This window comes from Oncorhynchus tshawytscha, linkage group LG23, assembly GCF_018296145.1.
Source record: "Oncorhynchus tshawytscha isolate Ot180627B linkage group LG23, Otsh_v2.0, whole genome shotgun sequence".
NCBI lineage: Eukaryota > Metazoa > Chordata > Actinopteri > Salmoniformes > Salmonidae > Oncorhynchus > Oncorhynchus tshawytscha.
In genome coordinates, this window is record NC_056451.1 from 5,360,109 (window position 1) to 5,376,515 (window position 16,407).

The following is a 16,407-nucleotide window of genomic DNA, read 5'->3' on the forward strand; positions in this document are numbered from 1 at the left end:
AAGCCATATCTTACGACCAATAAACATGTACCTCCCCTTATAGGTGTATTCCAGTTAACACAAAAATAGATTTAAAGCTAATTTATTTACATAAAAGGGACAGGATAGCAAATACAATGATACGGACACTTGAAATAAAAGACGAATCATATCGATGGCACTTACAAAAACAATGTACACATTATAATTTGTTAGCAGTTTGAAAAAGTCAGTTAAAAAGAGACTGTACACTTTAAAAGGCTCGTTATTATACAGATAGAAAAATGGAAAGATTCTATACACTGGCCAGTTAGTGTTTGTGCATGTTCCTCTGCAACATCCATCTATCGGTTCTCCTTGTCCAAGGACACAGTCAGGACTCTCCGGTCCATCTGACCCAGCCTCTGTCTGACTGGGGTGGGCACCTTCAGCTTCATCTGATGGGCAGGGAGGGAAGAGAGAGACAGAACCCTTCAGTTAGACCAGAGGTTTAAAAACAGTTGTGATTGTTCATTTTCCCCTGACCCACCAAATAGAGCAATCCTGTTCCTTAGGCTTTAGTGTGCAGACATGAAAGAATGAGATGGCAAGAGTGAGATCGATGCAAGCACATGTGCAGATAGTTCCCTGAGGGAAAAGTGTGTGTACATTAGGGCTGGCACAATTACCGTATAACGACAGTCATGAAAATAAAATATGTTTCTCTTCAAAAAAACATTTGTATTATTTTGAAACGAATAGCTGACTGAATACAGGACTGCCAGGCAGTTGAGTCAGTTTCCCAAGTAACATGGGCTCTTTACAACGTGATGAAACTTTGTTGCTCCTTGCTGAAACAAGCAAGGTCTTGTAGCACAGAGAATGGGCTCGCAACCTCTGACCCCGGCAATTTGACTGTTGAACCGATTGGTAAATACACAATGGCTGCCTGGTATTGTCATGCAATAATTTCCATGGTAATATAGAATGATCATTTTAAGAGATGTCACCATTTAGTTGAATGTATTTTTTTGTTATGTCAGTTGATTCAACAAAATCACAGCACATATTGGTGGGTACACTCGCAATGGGGTTCCCACTAGTTGTGCCATTAAAATTGCCAAATTAAAAAACTTTTTGCTTTTTGGTCTTAAGGCCAGGCACCACAGGCAAACATTGTGATTTTGCTTCCATCTTTCACATTTTCTGATTGTGATATTTTGCAACGTCCATAAAATGAACAAAAATCAAAGTAAACAAATAAAGTATAATTTTATCCCAAAGCCGTCAACTACACCTACCATAAACATCGTTCTTGACAGCATGTTTCATGTAGAATTTTTTTAATTTATTCAAACGTTTGTTGTTTTCCGGAGCACATTGTTAGCTATGCCATACATGGCTATATCCTTTGTAGACGTAATTCTGAAAGATAACTAATTTCCTGACATGCGATTGGTTACTGGCATCTAAAAAAAGGCCCTTTCCAGCTACCTGATTGAAAATGTGCTGGGACATTTGAACGAAACAAAATCTCCTGCAAAGAATCAACGTAAAACGAGAATCGAAGAAGATAACTACAGTATGTGAATAAAAATAGGCAATCTCAGTTAGCGAGAAAAGCACTGAATGAAAGAAAATAATTTTCCGAGCCGCCGATCGAGGCAGTACAGGTAGAGGAGGTATCCCACCGCAGCGCGTTGAGATGAAGATACCTACTGTAGCAGCGATCAACCAGACAGCCAACAGTGGCTTTTACACCAACGTGTACATTATTTGATTTGCCCCCAAGTGCCTAAACACTGGACTGAAAAATCCACAGACTTCAGTCATTATAAAATGGGATCTTGATGCATTTAGGAGTGTTTACGCTTCCTCCAGGGGAGATGTGGCTTTTGATATAAAATGTGGGGATGGTTCTTCTAGCTGTGTAAAAATCATATTTATTTCCTTGCTCCAGAAAATGTATTCCAAGTTAAAAACAGAGTGACAGGAAAACACCTATACAATGGGACGGTCACATAGGCCTATGGCGCCGTAGGGCGGTAGCCTAATGTGATTAGTGAGAAATAAGCTTTACATAAAGTAAATGCATGCTGATATTGACATAGGGTCACACGCTGACAGTCCTGTAGTTATGTCTAATGTCAACAGACAAGTTCTCTCTCCCCCCCCCTCACACTTTAGTTGCAGAGAGGGCTAGTCAATGGAGAGTGCTGCAAAGATAATTAGAAGAGCATACGCAGATATAGACCCAGACAGAGTTGCTGAAGGAGGATGCCATCATAGACATTAACGTATTCTTCAATGGCTCAAGAGAGGATTCACTTTCAACTGCAGGATCGGTGTGCTTTGGTGCTGGTGTCAGCAAGCCATACAAAATGGTGAAGAGCCACCCTGTCACAAAAACCTTGAGGCCATACATTTTTTAAATAGAGCGAGGTTGCACAGAAAATGGTACCTGTATATCATAGGATGTCAAATGATAACGTCCTCAACTAGAAGGTAGCACGGAGGAACCCAGAACGCAATTTTTTTTAAAGTGTCTGAACTCTAATATGGTTGCGATGCCCCAAAACTGTCTTCGTGGACAAAAGCCGCATTGACGGTGCAGCAGGTAGCCGCGTTCAATGAGGGAGCCACTGCTATAAAAAACATGAACAAATCGTGGCTTGACGGCACTTGTGACACTGGAGCAATCAGAGGAGTTGTGAGAGCTGATGCCGCTTCAATGTGTGCCAAGAGTAGGCACAGGGCCCATGACACAAGCGTCAAAAGAAATAACTCAGAGGACCTTACATGTGGCAGGCATAGCTGATAAATAATCTGCACACTGCAACAGCCATACAAAATCTTTGTATGTGACAAATTGAGCAAAGTGATGAGATTTTGTCCAGAATATGCTCTATTGCTTGAAACAAAATGTATTAAACATGCTAATGTATTTGTAAAAGGTATATTTGATATTTACTGGTCAGTTTAGAAGTTATCTATAAATAAGAGTTCTATTCATGTGACATAAATGGTCATATTTATGGAAAGCACATTTGAACGGCATTAGCATATCTTTATCAGCCATTTTCTTAAAATGACATGTTCCCGGTGCACCAATTCATTTCTCTGTCTTAGACTTCTACAGAGGCTTTTTTTAATGTGTAAATATATACACAATAATATATTGTATTTATGTTTACTTTCAGCTGGTAAAGTTTGTCTGATGAGTAAAGAAAATAATCCCTATTAAACTGTGGTGCCTTAAGGTAAGCAGTGTGGTTAAGGTTTGGTTTAAAATAAAAGACCATTTGGAAAACCGCTTGCCCAGATAGTGACGATCTCACAGCGGCTGCATCCAACCATTGTTGGCTTGAATGGGGACTCCCACAATGCTCCTATTCAAATGATTATAACGATGACCAATAACCATCATCTGAAATTCAATGACTGTCACAGCCCTAGTGTACACCAGATATATACCTGTGTTGCTTGCTCCCGGGGGGAGTTGGTCTCCTTGAGCATCTGCAGAGGGGAGCGGCCTTCAGCCACGAGTGCCTTGTCTGCCACACGGGAGAGGTGAGAGAGTTAAAAATAAAATAAAAAAGGGGGAAGGGAAACTCTGCTAAAAATGATCAAAGACACCCACGTACCTCTCTGCTTCTGTTTGACCGACTGCCCCTTGTTCTCATTGGCTGCGTTCTTGTTTCCAACCTGGACGGAGAGTGGTGAAGAGGACGAGCCCCCCTTGCCTCCTCTACCTCTGGCCCTCACCCCTGTGGCCCCGAAGCCCTTCCCTAGCCACTGGGGCTTGAACACCACTTGACTGGGGCTCTTTGTGTCGAAGGTGGGGCAGCGGATCCCAGTGGCTTGGGGCTGCTGCTGGCTCACTCTGGGGCCCGTGGTTGTGGATGGTACAACAGGCGACACTGTTACAGGCATCATTGGCTCCTGCACTGGTGTTGGGACCCCCACTTTAAGCATCTCTGTAGCAACCGTGACTTCAGTTAACTCTGTAAGAGTGGGGATGGATGGTTCAGCCATGGGAGTCAGAGGTTGTGCGGGGTCAGAGGTGACTGAGGGAAGGGCATACATGTGGTCAGGTTCCTCCTTGTGGAGGTCAGCAGCAGCATTTTCAGGGAGAGGAGATGCAGGGCTGTCGTAGTGCACCTCGGCGAAGGTAGGCGATGGGGCGACACCATCGTGGCAGGTGATCAAGCTCATACTCAGGCGCTTGTGTAGTGAAGACTCCTTGGCCTCTTCGGCTTCCTCCAGAGTCAAATCGGCTTCGACTTCTATCTGGGCTTCCCCCACGAGAACGAAGGGACTCTGGATGAGAAGCATATGACTAGCCACGCTCTGGGGAGAGGGCTGGATCATGTCACCTGAGACCTGTGATGGCTGAGGGGAGAGAAGGGGCTCGCTGGAGCCTAACTCTCCCTCTACCACGGCCTCTTCCTCCACATTGAAGTTGGGAAACTTGAAGGGCACAGGGGCAACTCTTTCTACAGAGTCACTGTGGAGGAGCATGCGGAGGCGGTGGGTGAAGGAGCTAACTGTCACTGGAGAGAAAAAAAAAGAAGAAGTATAAAATAACTTTGACAACAAGCCTTTTGAAATGCACCGAAAGGGCAATGCTGCATCTACAGTTTTGGGTGGGGTAGCCTCTGCAGAGTCCAACATCATTCCGGTTGTCAAGGGAAATGGAAAGACGACCACTTTAGACGTTAACAAGGCAACATGCCATCTTAACTCCACTGGATTGGTTGATTGGTCTAGTTTCAGGCGTCTCCTTCTATGTCTGCTACGTTAGGGTTGGGAAAACTACATATCTGACCAGCAAGCTCATTCAATCAAGTTCTTTGTTGAATTTCCATGTCCCAGTATGCCCCTCAGACCAAAAAGTTCACCCGCCCCTGGACCTAAAGGCGTACACATGCTTCTAATCCGAAACAGTTTTGACATATATTACACCTCGAAAGTTGTACGTTTAGGTCTCCGGCAAGGGTTTTTTCAGCTGTTTGTACACACAAAAATTCCTGAGGAGAGCTGAAGTCCACACCCCTTCGTCAGCGATACGTCAACAGTAAGGATTCTTCAATTAAATTAAGTGTTTGTCATTCAAGAGACAACTTGTTTTCATGCACATTTTTTACTTGAGAAATACTGCAAACATAATGTAAAATTGTGTGAATAAGATCCTCTGCAAAAACTTCAAAATGTATTACAATTGAGTTCATAGATTCATTCTGACTATTGAGGAATTTATACTAGCTACGGTTTCTCAAAAAAGGGACAAACAGTACTATCGCAGGCTAGCTTTTCAAGCTAAGATTTTTTTTTTTTTAAAGGGAGTATGTGAGGCACAGATGTTCACGGCCTTCCAGTGCTTGACTGGATAGCTTTGCCACTTGGTTAAGATAGTTACCGCTCATGGAGTCCTTCATTGGGGTGCGGGTGACACCGACTGAGGGTGACCGAGGGTCGCTGGCTAGAATGGAGCATTCACTCTCCACAACTGGGACACAGGAGACAGTTCCACCCACCTGAAAGATGAATACATTCTTGTTGTATGTATGCATGCACAAAGCTGTCAAGGCAAAGGGTAAGGGTGGCAACTTAGAATCTCAAATATATTTTTTGGGTTACTACATGATTCCATGTGTTTTTTCACAGTTGTCGTCACTATTATTCTACAATGTAGAATAAAGTAAAAAATTAAGAATAATCCTGGAATGAGTAGGTTTGTCCAAACGTTTGACTGGGACAGACATACACACAGTACCAGATTAATCACATTTTACCATCTGGCAGTCCGATTTACGAATCTGGGTTTGGCGGATGCCAGGAGACCGCTACCGGCTCCAAAGCATAGTGCCAACTAGAGTTTGGTGAAGGACAAAATGGGCCGAGGCTGTTTTCATGGTTCAGGCTAAGGCCCCTTAGTTCCAACGAAGGGAAATCTTAACACTACATGCAACACCCAGACATTCTAGACAATTCTGTGCTTCCAACTTTGTGGCAACAGTTTGGGAAAGGTCCATTCCTGTTAAACCCAGACCAGAAACGGCTTCAACGTCCTGGAGCCAGAGGTTCCGGCACCATCTTTCGATTAGAGATCGGATCCAGAGGTACCTGCGCCGCCGCCTTCTGTTCAGTCTTCCACTCGAGTGGCTTCTACCTCGGGCTCAGATCAGCGCTATCACCCTCAGACAGTGAGTCTGCCTGAGACCAGCCCATTCATCATTTACGATGGATACTACAGCTGGATTGGGTCCATCGTGCCCCACTGCCGTTCGGTACCCGAGGGGGTTTAAGAAACCACTCGAGGCAAAAGAACAGCCAAACCTCCATAGCCATTGCACCAGCTGTTGTCACCGGCAGCTCTATTGTAAGAAACATTTTGGTTCCCGCAGCAAAAACCTTATACTGGTGCTCCAGGATAGCACAAGACATTACAAGTCTGCTTCCTACCGATGCCGGGAGCTGAAGCTATCGTAATCCATGTGGCGTGAAACGACATCAGGAAGGCTGACTCGGAAATCCAGTAAAATTATTATTTTTTTTATCCTGGAAGGACATTGACCTCATCCCGTCAGTTGAGGATGCCTGGTCATTCTTTAAAAGTAACTTCCTCACCATTTTAGATAAGCATGCTCAGTTCAAAAAATGCAGAACTAAGAACAGATACAGCCCTTGGTTCCCTCCAGACCTGACTGCCCTCGACCAGCACAAAAATATCCTGTGGCGGACTGCAATAGCATCGAATAGTCCCCGCGATATGCAACTGTTCAGGGAAGTCAGGAACCAATACACGCAGTCAGTCAGGAAAGCTAAGGCCAGCTTCTTCAGGCAGAAGTTTGCATCCTGTAGCTCCAACTCCAAAAAGTTCTGGGACACTGTGAAGTCCATGGAGAACAAGAGCACCTCCTCCCAGCTGCCCACTGCACTGAGGCCAGGTAACACGGTCACCACCGATAAATCCATGATTATCAAAAACTTCAACAAGCATTTCTCAACAGCTGGCCATGCCTTCCGCCTGGCTACTCCAACCTCAGCCAACAGCTCCGCAGCTACTCGCCCAAGCCTCTCCAGGTTCTCCTTTACCCAAATCCAGATAGCAGATGTTCTGAAAGAGCTGCAAAACCTGGACCCGTACAAATCAGCTGGGCTTGACAATCTGGACCCTCCATTTCTGAAACTATCCGCCGCCATTGTCGCAACCCCTATTGCCAGCCTGTTCAAACTCTCTTTCATATCGTCTGAGATCCCCAAGGATTGGAAAGCTGCCGCAGTCATCCCCCTCTTCAAAGGGGGAGACACCCTGGACCCAAACTGTTACAGACCTATATCCATCCTGCCCTGCCTATCTAAGGTCTTCGAGAGCCAAGTCAACAAACAGGTCACTGACCATCTCGAATCCCACCGTACCTTCTCCGCTGTGCAATCGGGTTTCCGAGCCGGTCACGGGTGCACCTCAGCCACACTCAAGGTACTAAACGATATCATAACCGCCATCGATAAAAGACAATACTGTGCAGCCGTCTTCATCGACCTTGCCAAGGCTTTCAACTCTGTCAATCACCATATTCTTATCGGCAGACTCAGTAGCCTCGGTTTTTCGGATGACTGCCTTGCCTGGTTCACCAATTACTTTGCAGACAGAGTTCAGTGTGTCAAATCGGAGGGCATGCTGTCCGGTCCTCTGGCAGTCTCTATGGGGGTGCAAACTCTCCTTCCAGACTCATATCAAACATCTCCAATCGAAAATCAAATCAAGAGTCGGCTTTCTATTCCGCAACAAAGCCTCCTTCACTCACGCCGCCAAACTTACCCTAGTAAAACTGACTATCCTACCGATCCTCGACTTGCTCCAGGTCATCTACAAGTCCATGCTAGGTAAAGCTCCGCTATATATCTCAGTTCACTGGTCACGATAGCAACACCCATCCGTAGCACACGCTCCAGCAGGTGTATCTCACTGATCATCCCTAAAGCCAACACCTCATTTGGCCACCTTTCGTTCCAGTTCTCTGCTGCCTGTGACTGGAACGAATTGCAAATTTTTTTTTTATTTTTTTTAAATTTCGCTGAAGCTGGAGACTTTTATCTCCCTCACCAACTTCAAACATCTGCTGTCTGAGCAGTTAACCGATCGCTGCAGCTGTACAGTCTATCGGTAAATAGCCCACCCATTTTTACCTACCTCATCCCCATACTGTTTTTATTTATTTACTTTTCTGCTCTTTTGCACACCAATCTCTACCTGTACATGACCATTTATCACTCCAATGTTATTAATCTGCAAAATTGTAATTATTCGCCTCATCTCCTCATGCCTTTTGCACACAATGTATATAGACTCCCCCTTTTTTTCCCTACTGTGTTATTGACTTGTTAATTGTATACTCCATGTGTAACTCTGTGTTGTCTGTTCACACTGCTATGCTTTATCTTGGCCAGGTCGCAGTTGCAAATGAGAACTTGTTCTCAACTAACCTACCTGGTTAATTAAAGGTGAAAAAAAAAACACAAAAAACACAATTGGCTTAGAACAGTGCAGCATGGCCATCCCTTAAAAGTACATGGGGAGCTAACATTGATAAAATACATGTCAATCTTTCATTATACAAAGTGGAGGACAGATTGACTTTATCACCACTTGTTTTTGTAAGTGTTGACAAGCTGAATGCACCGAGCGGTCTGTTTAAACTACTAGCTCGGATACCCATGTATACCCCATAAAACATCTCTTCACAATCCCCAAGTCCAGAACAGACAATGGGTAGGCGCACAGTACTACATAGCCCCATGACTACATGGAACTATTCAACATCAGGTAACCGATGTAAACAGTAGAATCACTTTTTTTTTTTTAAACAGGCAAAAAAATACTTTATGGAACAGCGGGTACTGTGAAGAGACGCACACAAAAGGTACAGACACACATACAAGCACGCACACTCTACACACACAATATTGTTGTATAGTGGCATTACACCATTTGTATTGTGGATATGTTGTGGTGTAATCATTTTATATGATGTACTGTTTCGTGTGTAATGTAAGTGCCTTAATGTGTTTGAAATCTAGGAAAAGTAGATGCTGCTTTGGCAGCAGCTAACGGGGATCCCTAACAAATACAAATGCCCACATGCACAAAGCAAAGTCCATAGAGAAGTGGCTTGTTGAGACCGGTGTGGAAGAACTTGACTGTCCTTCAGAGTCTTGAGCTCAACCCCATTGAAACCCTTTGGGATTAATTGGAATGCCAACTGTGAGCCAGGCTTAAATCACCTAAGATCAGTGCCAGACCTCACTAGCTCTTGTGGCTGAATGGAAGAAAGTACCGCAGCAATTTTCCAACAGCTAGTGAAAAGCCTTCCCAGAAGAGTGGAGGCTGTTAAAGCAGCACCAACACCATATTAATGCCCATGACTTTGGAATGAGAAAGTATCTCTGCCCTATCGTCTCTAGTAATCTTAGTGTTCAATCTAGTAATGTTGGCACAGATGGGGGAAGAAAAAGTATATTTGATGTACAATCAAGTCAGGAAGTGAACCAGAAATCACTTTTATATAGAGCCCCACAGTGGTGGTGTCATAATACCCATAAAACCTAGGGGTAAAAATAGGTTCCAATCGCTTTTCCACCTATATTTTCCTCCCCAATGGAGGACTTTAGAAACGCTTTAAAAATTAGGGCTGTGTTTCGTGTAAGCTTACCCGAGTGACATTTTGAAAACAATGTAACTCTCACATAAGGAAGTTTATCAATAGTCAGATCTATTTACTCAAGATTTTAAAATGCTAATTAGGATCAAAGTGGACATCATGCAAAACTACAAATCCCTACAAGGCATCTAGCTGACACCTTTGCTAACAGGTATTGTAAATGTAAAACTTGCACAAGACACTACACAGAATTGTCCCTTTAAAGAAATGTTGCCAATTTGTTCATTTGCTATTACATAACTAAATTAGATAATTTCTGGATTAACTATTTCCTTTGCCTAGATTCAGCACTTTTTAAAAAAACTAGGCAAGTCAGTTAAGACCAAACTCTTATTTTCAATGACAGCCTAGGAACCGTGAGGGGCAGAATGACAGATTTGTACCTTGTCAGCTCGGGGATTCGAACTTGCAACCTTGATTTACTAGCCCAACGCTCTAACCACTAGGCTACCCTATTACAGATAATCCAGGCATTTGCATTTCTTTATGGCAGTCAAATTAGTATTTTTTTTTTTTGGGGGGTTTAAATTATTTGATTTTTCACCTGAGCCTAGAGAGATTGCAAGGTCATCAAAAAATTAATGATGGTAAAACGTTTGGAACTATTTCCCTGGTTTTATGGGTATTACTGTGGGGCTATAATTCTTAAAGTACATTTACCCCGAATTAGACTTGGTGAAATGGTGCTGGCAGTTTATAGACAAAATATACAGCCAGAACAGACAGGAATTTACAGACACAGTAAACAGAACAATTACACATGATAGGAGTATTCTAATTGAATTCAAATGCATGAGTTAAAAGTGAGTAAATAAACCATTTTCAAATGCTGGCCCTTGTCAGTTAACGTTACCTGAATGGGTGTGCGGTCAATGGCTACAGATGGAGACCGTGGGTCGACAAGCTGAGAGAGACGGTCGTGTTTGATCCGATGGCTGGGGTCATGTTTGGGCGTTGAGGCCACAGCAACCTTGCTCTCGCTGGATCCCATGACGATAGATGGCTAATGTCCTGAGACAGAAGTTAGACAAACGTTTACAATAAATAAATAAAGTTAAAGCGAGTCTGTTGTGCCATTCATTGTCTTCTAGCTAACTATCTTAGCTAAAAACGCGTTCTTATTTTTCAAGCCAGATATTAAAAAAAAAATACAAATTTAGTCCATTTACAATTATTGTGGATAGGTTGGTAAAAAGTTAGATTGGGTCGGCAAACTTCCTCAATCTAACAAGTCACCTTAGCTAAACTAAAGCCTTCGGGTGGCTAAACTCAGTTAACAATGTTATATTAAAGCTAGCTGCAAAACATGGTTCTTGCTCTTCGATTATTTCTATGTGATTCACATGAATCTGCTAGGTAATAAAGTAGCTTTCAGCAAACAATGACTTACTTACCTTGCACGTTTCGCTAGAAGTGAGTGTCCTTCCACTTTTTCGCAGCAAAACGTGAGGATTTAAATTGCGAAAATAATGTATTTAGCTATTTTCAAACCAGCCAATCAGTGAAGTTGGTACCTCCGCCTTCCCAACAGAGATTGGCTGATTGCAACTACGACATCTAAAATGGGCGTGGTTTGCTACTGAAAACAAATTTAAAACCTACAAACTCTGGCCTTGCATTACCGATTTGAACTTGAGCCTCTTGAATGTTGCGCAATGCAACATTATTTGAAAGCCGCATTCTTATCTCGTGAATGGAAATACGTCTGTGAAGGAGCATGTTTGGTTGTGCTATACCCATGGAAAGAGCCCTGAGCAAAATACTGTTTATGTGCAAAACCTATAGATAAGTAAAGTTCAATGATGTATATAAACCCATAACGTTCTATACAAAGTAGTCCTTGCAGCAGATACTAGTAACTGAATTTACCATTTGCTGTTTTGTGCTGTGAAAGAAGCCATATCCTGGGTATTTTTGTCCTATTTGGAACTACAGCAACTGGCCAAGAAAAATATTAATTTGGGAAATACTGTCAAAAACCACGTTTCCACCCACAGTTTTTATGTGAGTAGAGTCATACCGAATAAAAAATATCAAGACAGCTGTGATGGAAACAGGAGTTTCGATACAATTATAAATGCATTTCCTGCTGACGGAATTTCATAGTTTGACATGATATGGTGGGATCTTGAAATGGTGGTGGAAACGCCTTTATGCGCAAATATTGATATAATAACCATAATATCGAGCCACACGATGATATGTTGTATGGTCCTCCCACTATGACGAAGGAAATCATGCAGTCTATTAGGCTACAGATGAAAAGTTATGATGAATATCACAGGGTGTTGAAACTGCACGGTGATCTTGATACTCCTTTCCAATAAATGTCGAGGGTCTTATTCTGGTGACATGAGCGATGCTTGACTGCGTTTGACAAACACACATACTCTCGCTGTTATCCATACTAATCTCATTATGTTGCCTATATTGCCTACTCGCACTGCATCTGCAAACTGTTGTCTGGAGTCCACATGCCAAGAGTAGGCACATTTGCTGCTTTTCCCAGAACTCCACATTGCTGACACAGAGGCTGCGTTTCAAACTCACGGGCTCCGATTCAAACTCATAAAAGACACTCTCCTCCACTTACCCTCGCCTTATACCCTTGGGGGAATCCCCGCGGCCATCTATGGTCCCTAAGCAAGGGAAGTTGACAACGTAAGCACCTCAACCCTTTCTGATCGAGTTTGCCAGTGTACAATTATGTTCACTTCGGGGTTGAAAGGCCCCATTATTTAATTCGCGATGATTGTACATCCGCTAAGAAAAGTACGACTTAAAACCACCATTAATATGGTATTATTTAGAGTATTGAAATCTAAAACCTAAAGACCTCCTTGTTCTTGGGTATTACTGAGAATATCTTTCCGTGGATAGTGAGGCTCGTTCCTCCAAATAAAATGATAAAGAATCTTATCTAAGTCCCTTTACAATTGTAGGGGGTAATGCACCTAATTTATGAAAGTTGCCAATTGCAATATAAAGTCAAGAGAAGAAAAAGCCTGGAAGGAGGAGAGATGACTAGAAACGATTTGGTTGACCGTTTTATGTGTGGATTAATTGTCGGACTAGAGGACCTTGTGCATAAAATAACAACTCAATGTTTATATCCCAGGACAAATTACCTAACAACAGCAAGCTAGCTAAATAGGACAAATTAGCTAGCAAGTGCAAGCTAGCTAGCTAAATTGCCATAAATGTTTAATGCTTTTCGACCTGTCCCCTCCAGGAGACTGTCAAATATGATGACACCACCACCCCAACGGGTGTTGCTGGGCAGCTTCCATGTGGTGTTCGTATTCTTCTCACTTTGCTTGGTGAGGTAGATTGCTGATATAACTTGATGACCCTTCACATACCTTACCATTTCATTGGCTCTCTTGTAGAGTGAATCCATTGTTTTCAGTGCCATGACGTTCTTGTGGAGCAGATTCAATGCATGAGCAACACAGCCAATGGGTGTGCTGTGAGGATAGGTCTCCTCCACTTTAGACCAAGTAGCCTTCATGTTCGCAGCATTGTCTGTCACCAGTGCAAATACCTTCTGTGGTCCAAGGTTATTGATGACTGCCTTCAGCTCATCTGCAATGTAGAGACTGGTGTGTCTCTTGTCCCTTGTGTCTGTGCTTTTGTAGAATACTGGTTGAAGGGTAGAGATGATGTAGTTAATTATTCCTTGCCTACAAACATTCAATCACCCATCAGAGATGATTGCAATACAGTCTGCTTTCTCTATGATTTGCTTGACCTTCACTTGAACTCTGTTGAACTTTGCATCCATCCAGCAAATGAGTAGATAAAGCATGTCTAGTTGGAGGGGTGTATGCTGGGCAAAGAACATACAGAAATCTCTTCCAATACACATTGCCTGTGAGCATCAGAGGTGAACCAGTTGCATACACAGCTTGAGCAAGATATTCATCAGCATTTCTCTGACTGCGTTCCTCCACAGTCAAAAAACCCTCTAATTCCTGGAGGACTATGAGCTGTTGCTATCGATAAGGTGTCCAATTCATCATTTTCACCTTGAACAGAAGTAGAGGGATTTTGTCAGAGGTTGCTTGGGGTTTGTCAGAGGTTTCTGAGGGAACTTTATGCACTTGGCCAGATGATTCTGCATCGTGGTTGCATTCTTCACATATGATTTGGCACGGTATTTGCAAATGTGCACAGCTTTTCCTTCTACATTAGCTGCAGTGAAATGTCTCCACATGTGGCATTTTCCTGTAAAGATGAGAAAAATGAATGAAAAACAACCCAAATACAATTCCATGTACAGATCAATAGTTAAGCAGTTAGTTAAAACATTTAACTTACAAAGCAGTTGTTTAAAAAGGAAAAATGTATGGAAACAGGTGAATTAACTCTCCTCAGTTAGCAGGCTCAAGCAAGCTAAAACCCACATGGTAGCCAAAACTAACTAGCAGAAATTGTTAACAAGTTAGAAATGATTTAAACACACTTTGCTGAATGCTACTATTTACTAGTTAACAAAAAAAGTATATATGTCATATAAAATGTATTCACCCCCCCAGTATTGTAATCAAAACTTACCAGAAAGCATGTAGTCCTTGGCTCAGACAGTGTAGAAGTGTGGGCTCAATAGCATCTCATTAGTGTGCAAGATCTTGAGAATCAGCTGTACATGTGATGGAAGAATGCACTGTGCATGCAGAGGGTTGCAATTCCATTGAATTGGGGATAGTTTAACCAAAATATGCCACAAGACCTAGAATTGCCTTATGTGTATCCCACAAAAAAGGTTCAGTTATAAGCTAACTTTTTTGATGAATTTAAGCAAAATTCCTGGGCTTAACGTCCCCCATGGAAAATTTCCTGAAAGTTTCCGGGAAAGTTCATGAACCTTTGCAACCCTAGTTCCACATGTTTTTTTGGAGGGCCCACCAAGATTTACATGCTAAAATCGTCACTGGGGATGCTCAAGGGCTAATGTGAACTCTGATAAAGGTTCTATAGTGTACTATACTTTAGGCCAATGACACACTAGAATTTCCCAATGTGTCAAGTGAAAATGTGCAATGGCATAATATACCAAACATTAAGAACACCCCCTCCCCCCTTTTCTCTCAGAACAGCCTCAATTCCTTGGGGCATGGACTATACAAGGTGGCGAAAGCGTTCCACAGGAATGCTGGCCCATGTTGACTCCAATACTTCCCACAGTTGTGTGAAGTTGGCTGGATGTCCTTTGGGGGGTGGACCATACTCCATACACACAGGAAACTGTTGAGCATGAAAAACACAGCAGTTTTGCAGTTCTTGACACAAACCGGTGCGCCTGGCTCCCCGTTATATACCATACCCAGTTCAAAGGTACTTCAATCTTTTGTCTTGCCCATTCACCTACTGAATGGCACACATACAAATTCCATGTCTCAAAATCCTTCTTTAACCCGTCTCTTCCACTTCATCTACACTGATTGGAAGTGGATTTAACAAGTGACATCAATAAGAGATCAGAGCATTCGCCTGGAATCACCTGGTCAGTCTATGTCATGGAACGAGCAGGTGTTTCTAATGTTCAGTACACTCAGTGTAGTACATGTAAAGACCTTAAATAGTATGTTTGGGCATATGCTGGATTTATTCCTGATCGATATGATGTGTAAAATGTCCATATTTTATTGTCCTGTTTTATCTCCTATATCCCTGGTGTATCTCTCTTACCTCCACAGCAGCATTAGCTTGCTGGAAATCTGAACCTACCCACAATTCCGCAGACTCCACTGAGATCTGACCAGGAATGAAGGAAGAGGTAGCAATGGCAGACGTGGACACCAAGTTGTCCATAACAACACAAAGTGGGACTAACAGATGTTGAGGATGTGACTGTAAAGGAGGAGCAGAAAAAGGTGGGGAAGAGGGATGAAAGAGGAAGACAAGAAATGAATGGGAAGAAGCAAAACAGAACTACACCCATTCTCCCACTCCCTTTCTCCCCTACAAACTACACAACTCTGGCGCAGGTCTAAATGCAAGTTGAATCAGCGAAAACTATTTGCTTATGCATACTGTATCTTCCTGGGGTTTGTACAAAGAAACAACATAAAAACTACAAGGGAGGGGTGAGAGTTTTAATTTGGTACAAATGAATTGGGGTTGTTAATGGAAGGTGAAAGGCAAGTGTTCACGTTAGGGTCAAAGGGGGAAAAGTAGATGTCACAGTTAAAAGGCAACCATGAAAACTCCTATGACTACATACTCAAGGGTAAACACCAGGTCTGAGGTCTAATTCAAGAAGTGACTTGGAATTCAACTCATGATAATGAAAACAAAACACAAAAAACCCAGATTATATTTCTTCCCCTAAATTGAAAAATGATTTGCCCCAACTGTTAAAAACATACTGTATGACTTCACTTGACAAGGGGAACTGGAAGTCTGATTCAAGAGAACAGCTATGATGATTTTCATTGGCAGATAGAAATCGTAGGCATACATTTGAACTTTTGTTTGATAATTGCCAATGTTGGGCAATGCAACATACACTACATGACCAAAAGTATGTGGACACCTGCTCGTTGAACATGTCATTCCAAAATCATGGGCATTAATATGGAGTTGGCCCCCCTTTGCTGCTATAACAGCCTCCACTCTTCTACGAAGGCTTTCCACTAGATGTTGGAACATTGCTGCAGGGACTCCATTCAGCCACAAGAGCATTAGTGAAGTTGGGCACTGATGTTAGGCGATTAAGCCT

General features: G+C 42.6%; 1 protein-coding gene across 1 annotated transcript; it reads right to left on the reverse strand.

Annotated features, from left to right (window-relative positions):
* Positions 1–66: 66 nt before the first annotated feature.
* On the reverse strand, positions 67–11,214 carry cdca3 (cell division cycle associated 3). The gene is made up of 6 exons (XM_024386089.2): positions 11,078–11,214; positions 10,537–10,694; positions 5,378–5,495; positions 3,603–4,511; positions 3,433–3,512; positions 67–416 (listed from the first exon to the last, which is right to left on the reverse strand). Exons 2-6 carry the CDS (start codon positions 10,672–10,674, stop codon positions 324–326), a joined length of 1,338 nt encoding a protein of 445 aa, XP_024241857.1. The 5' UTR covers positions 10,675–10,694; positions 11,078–11,214; the 3' UTR covers positions 67–323.
* Positions 11,215–16,407: the final 5,193 nt, after the last annotated feature.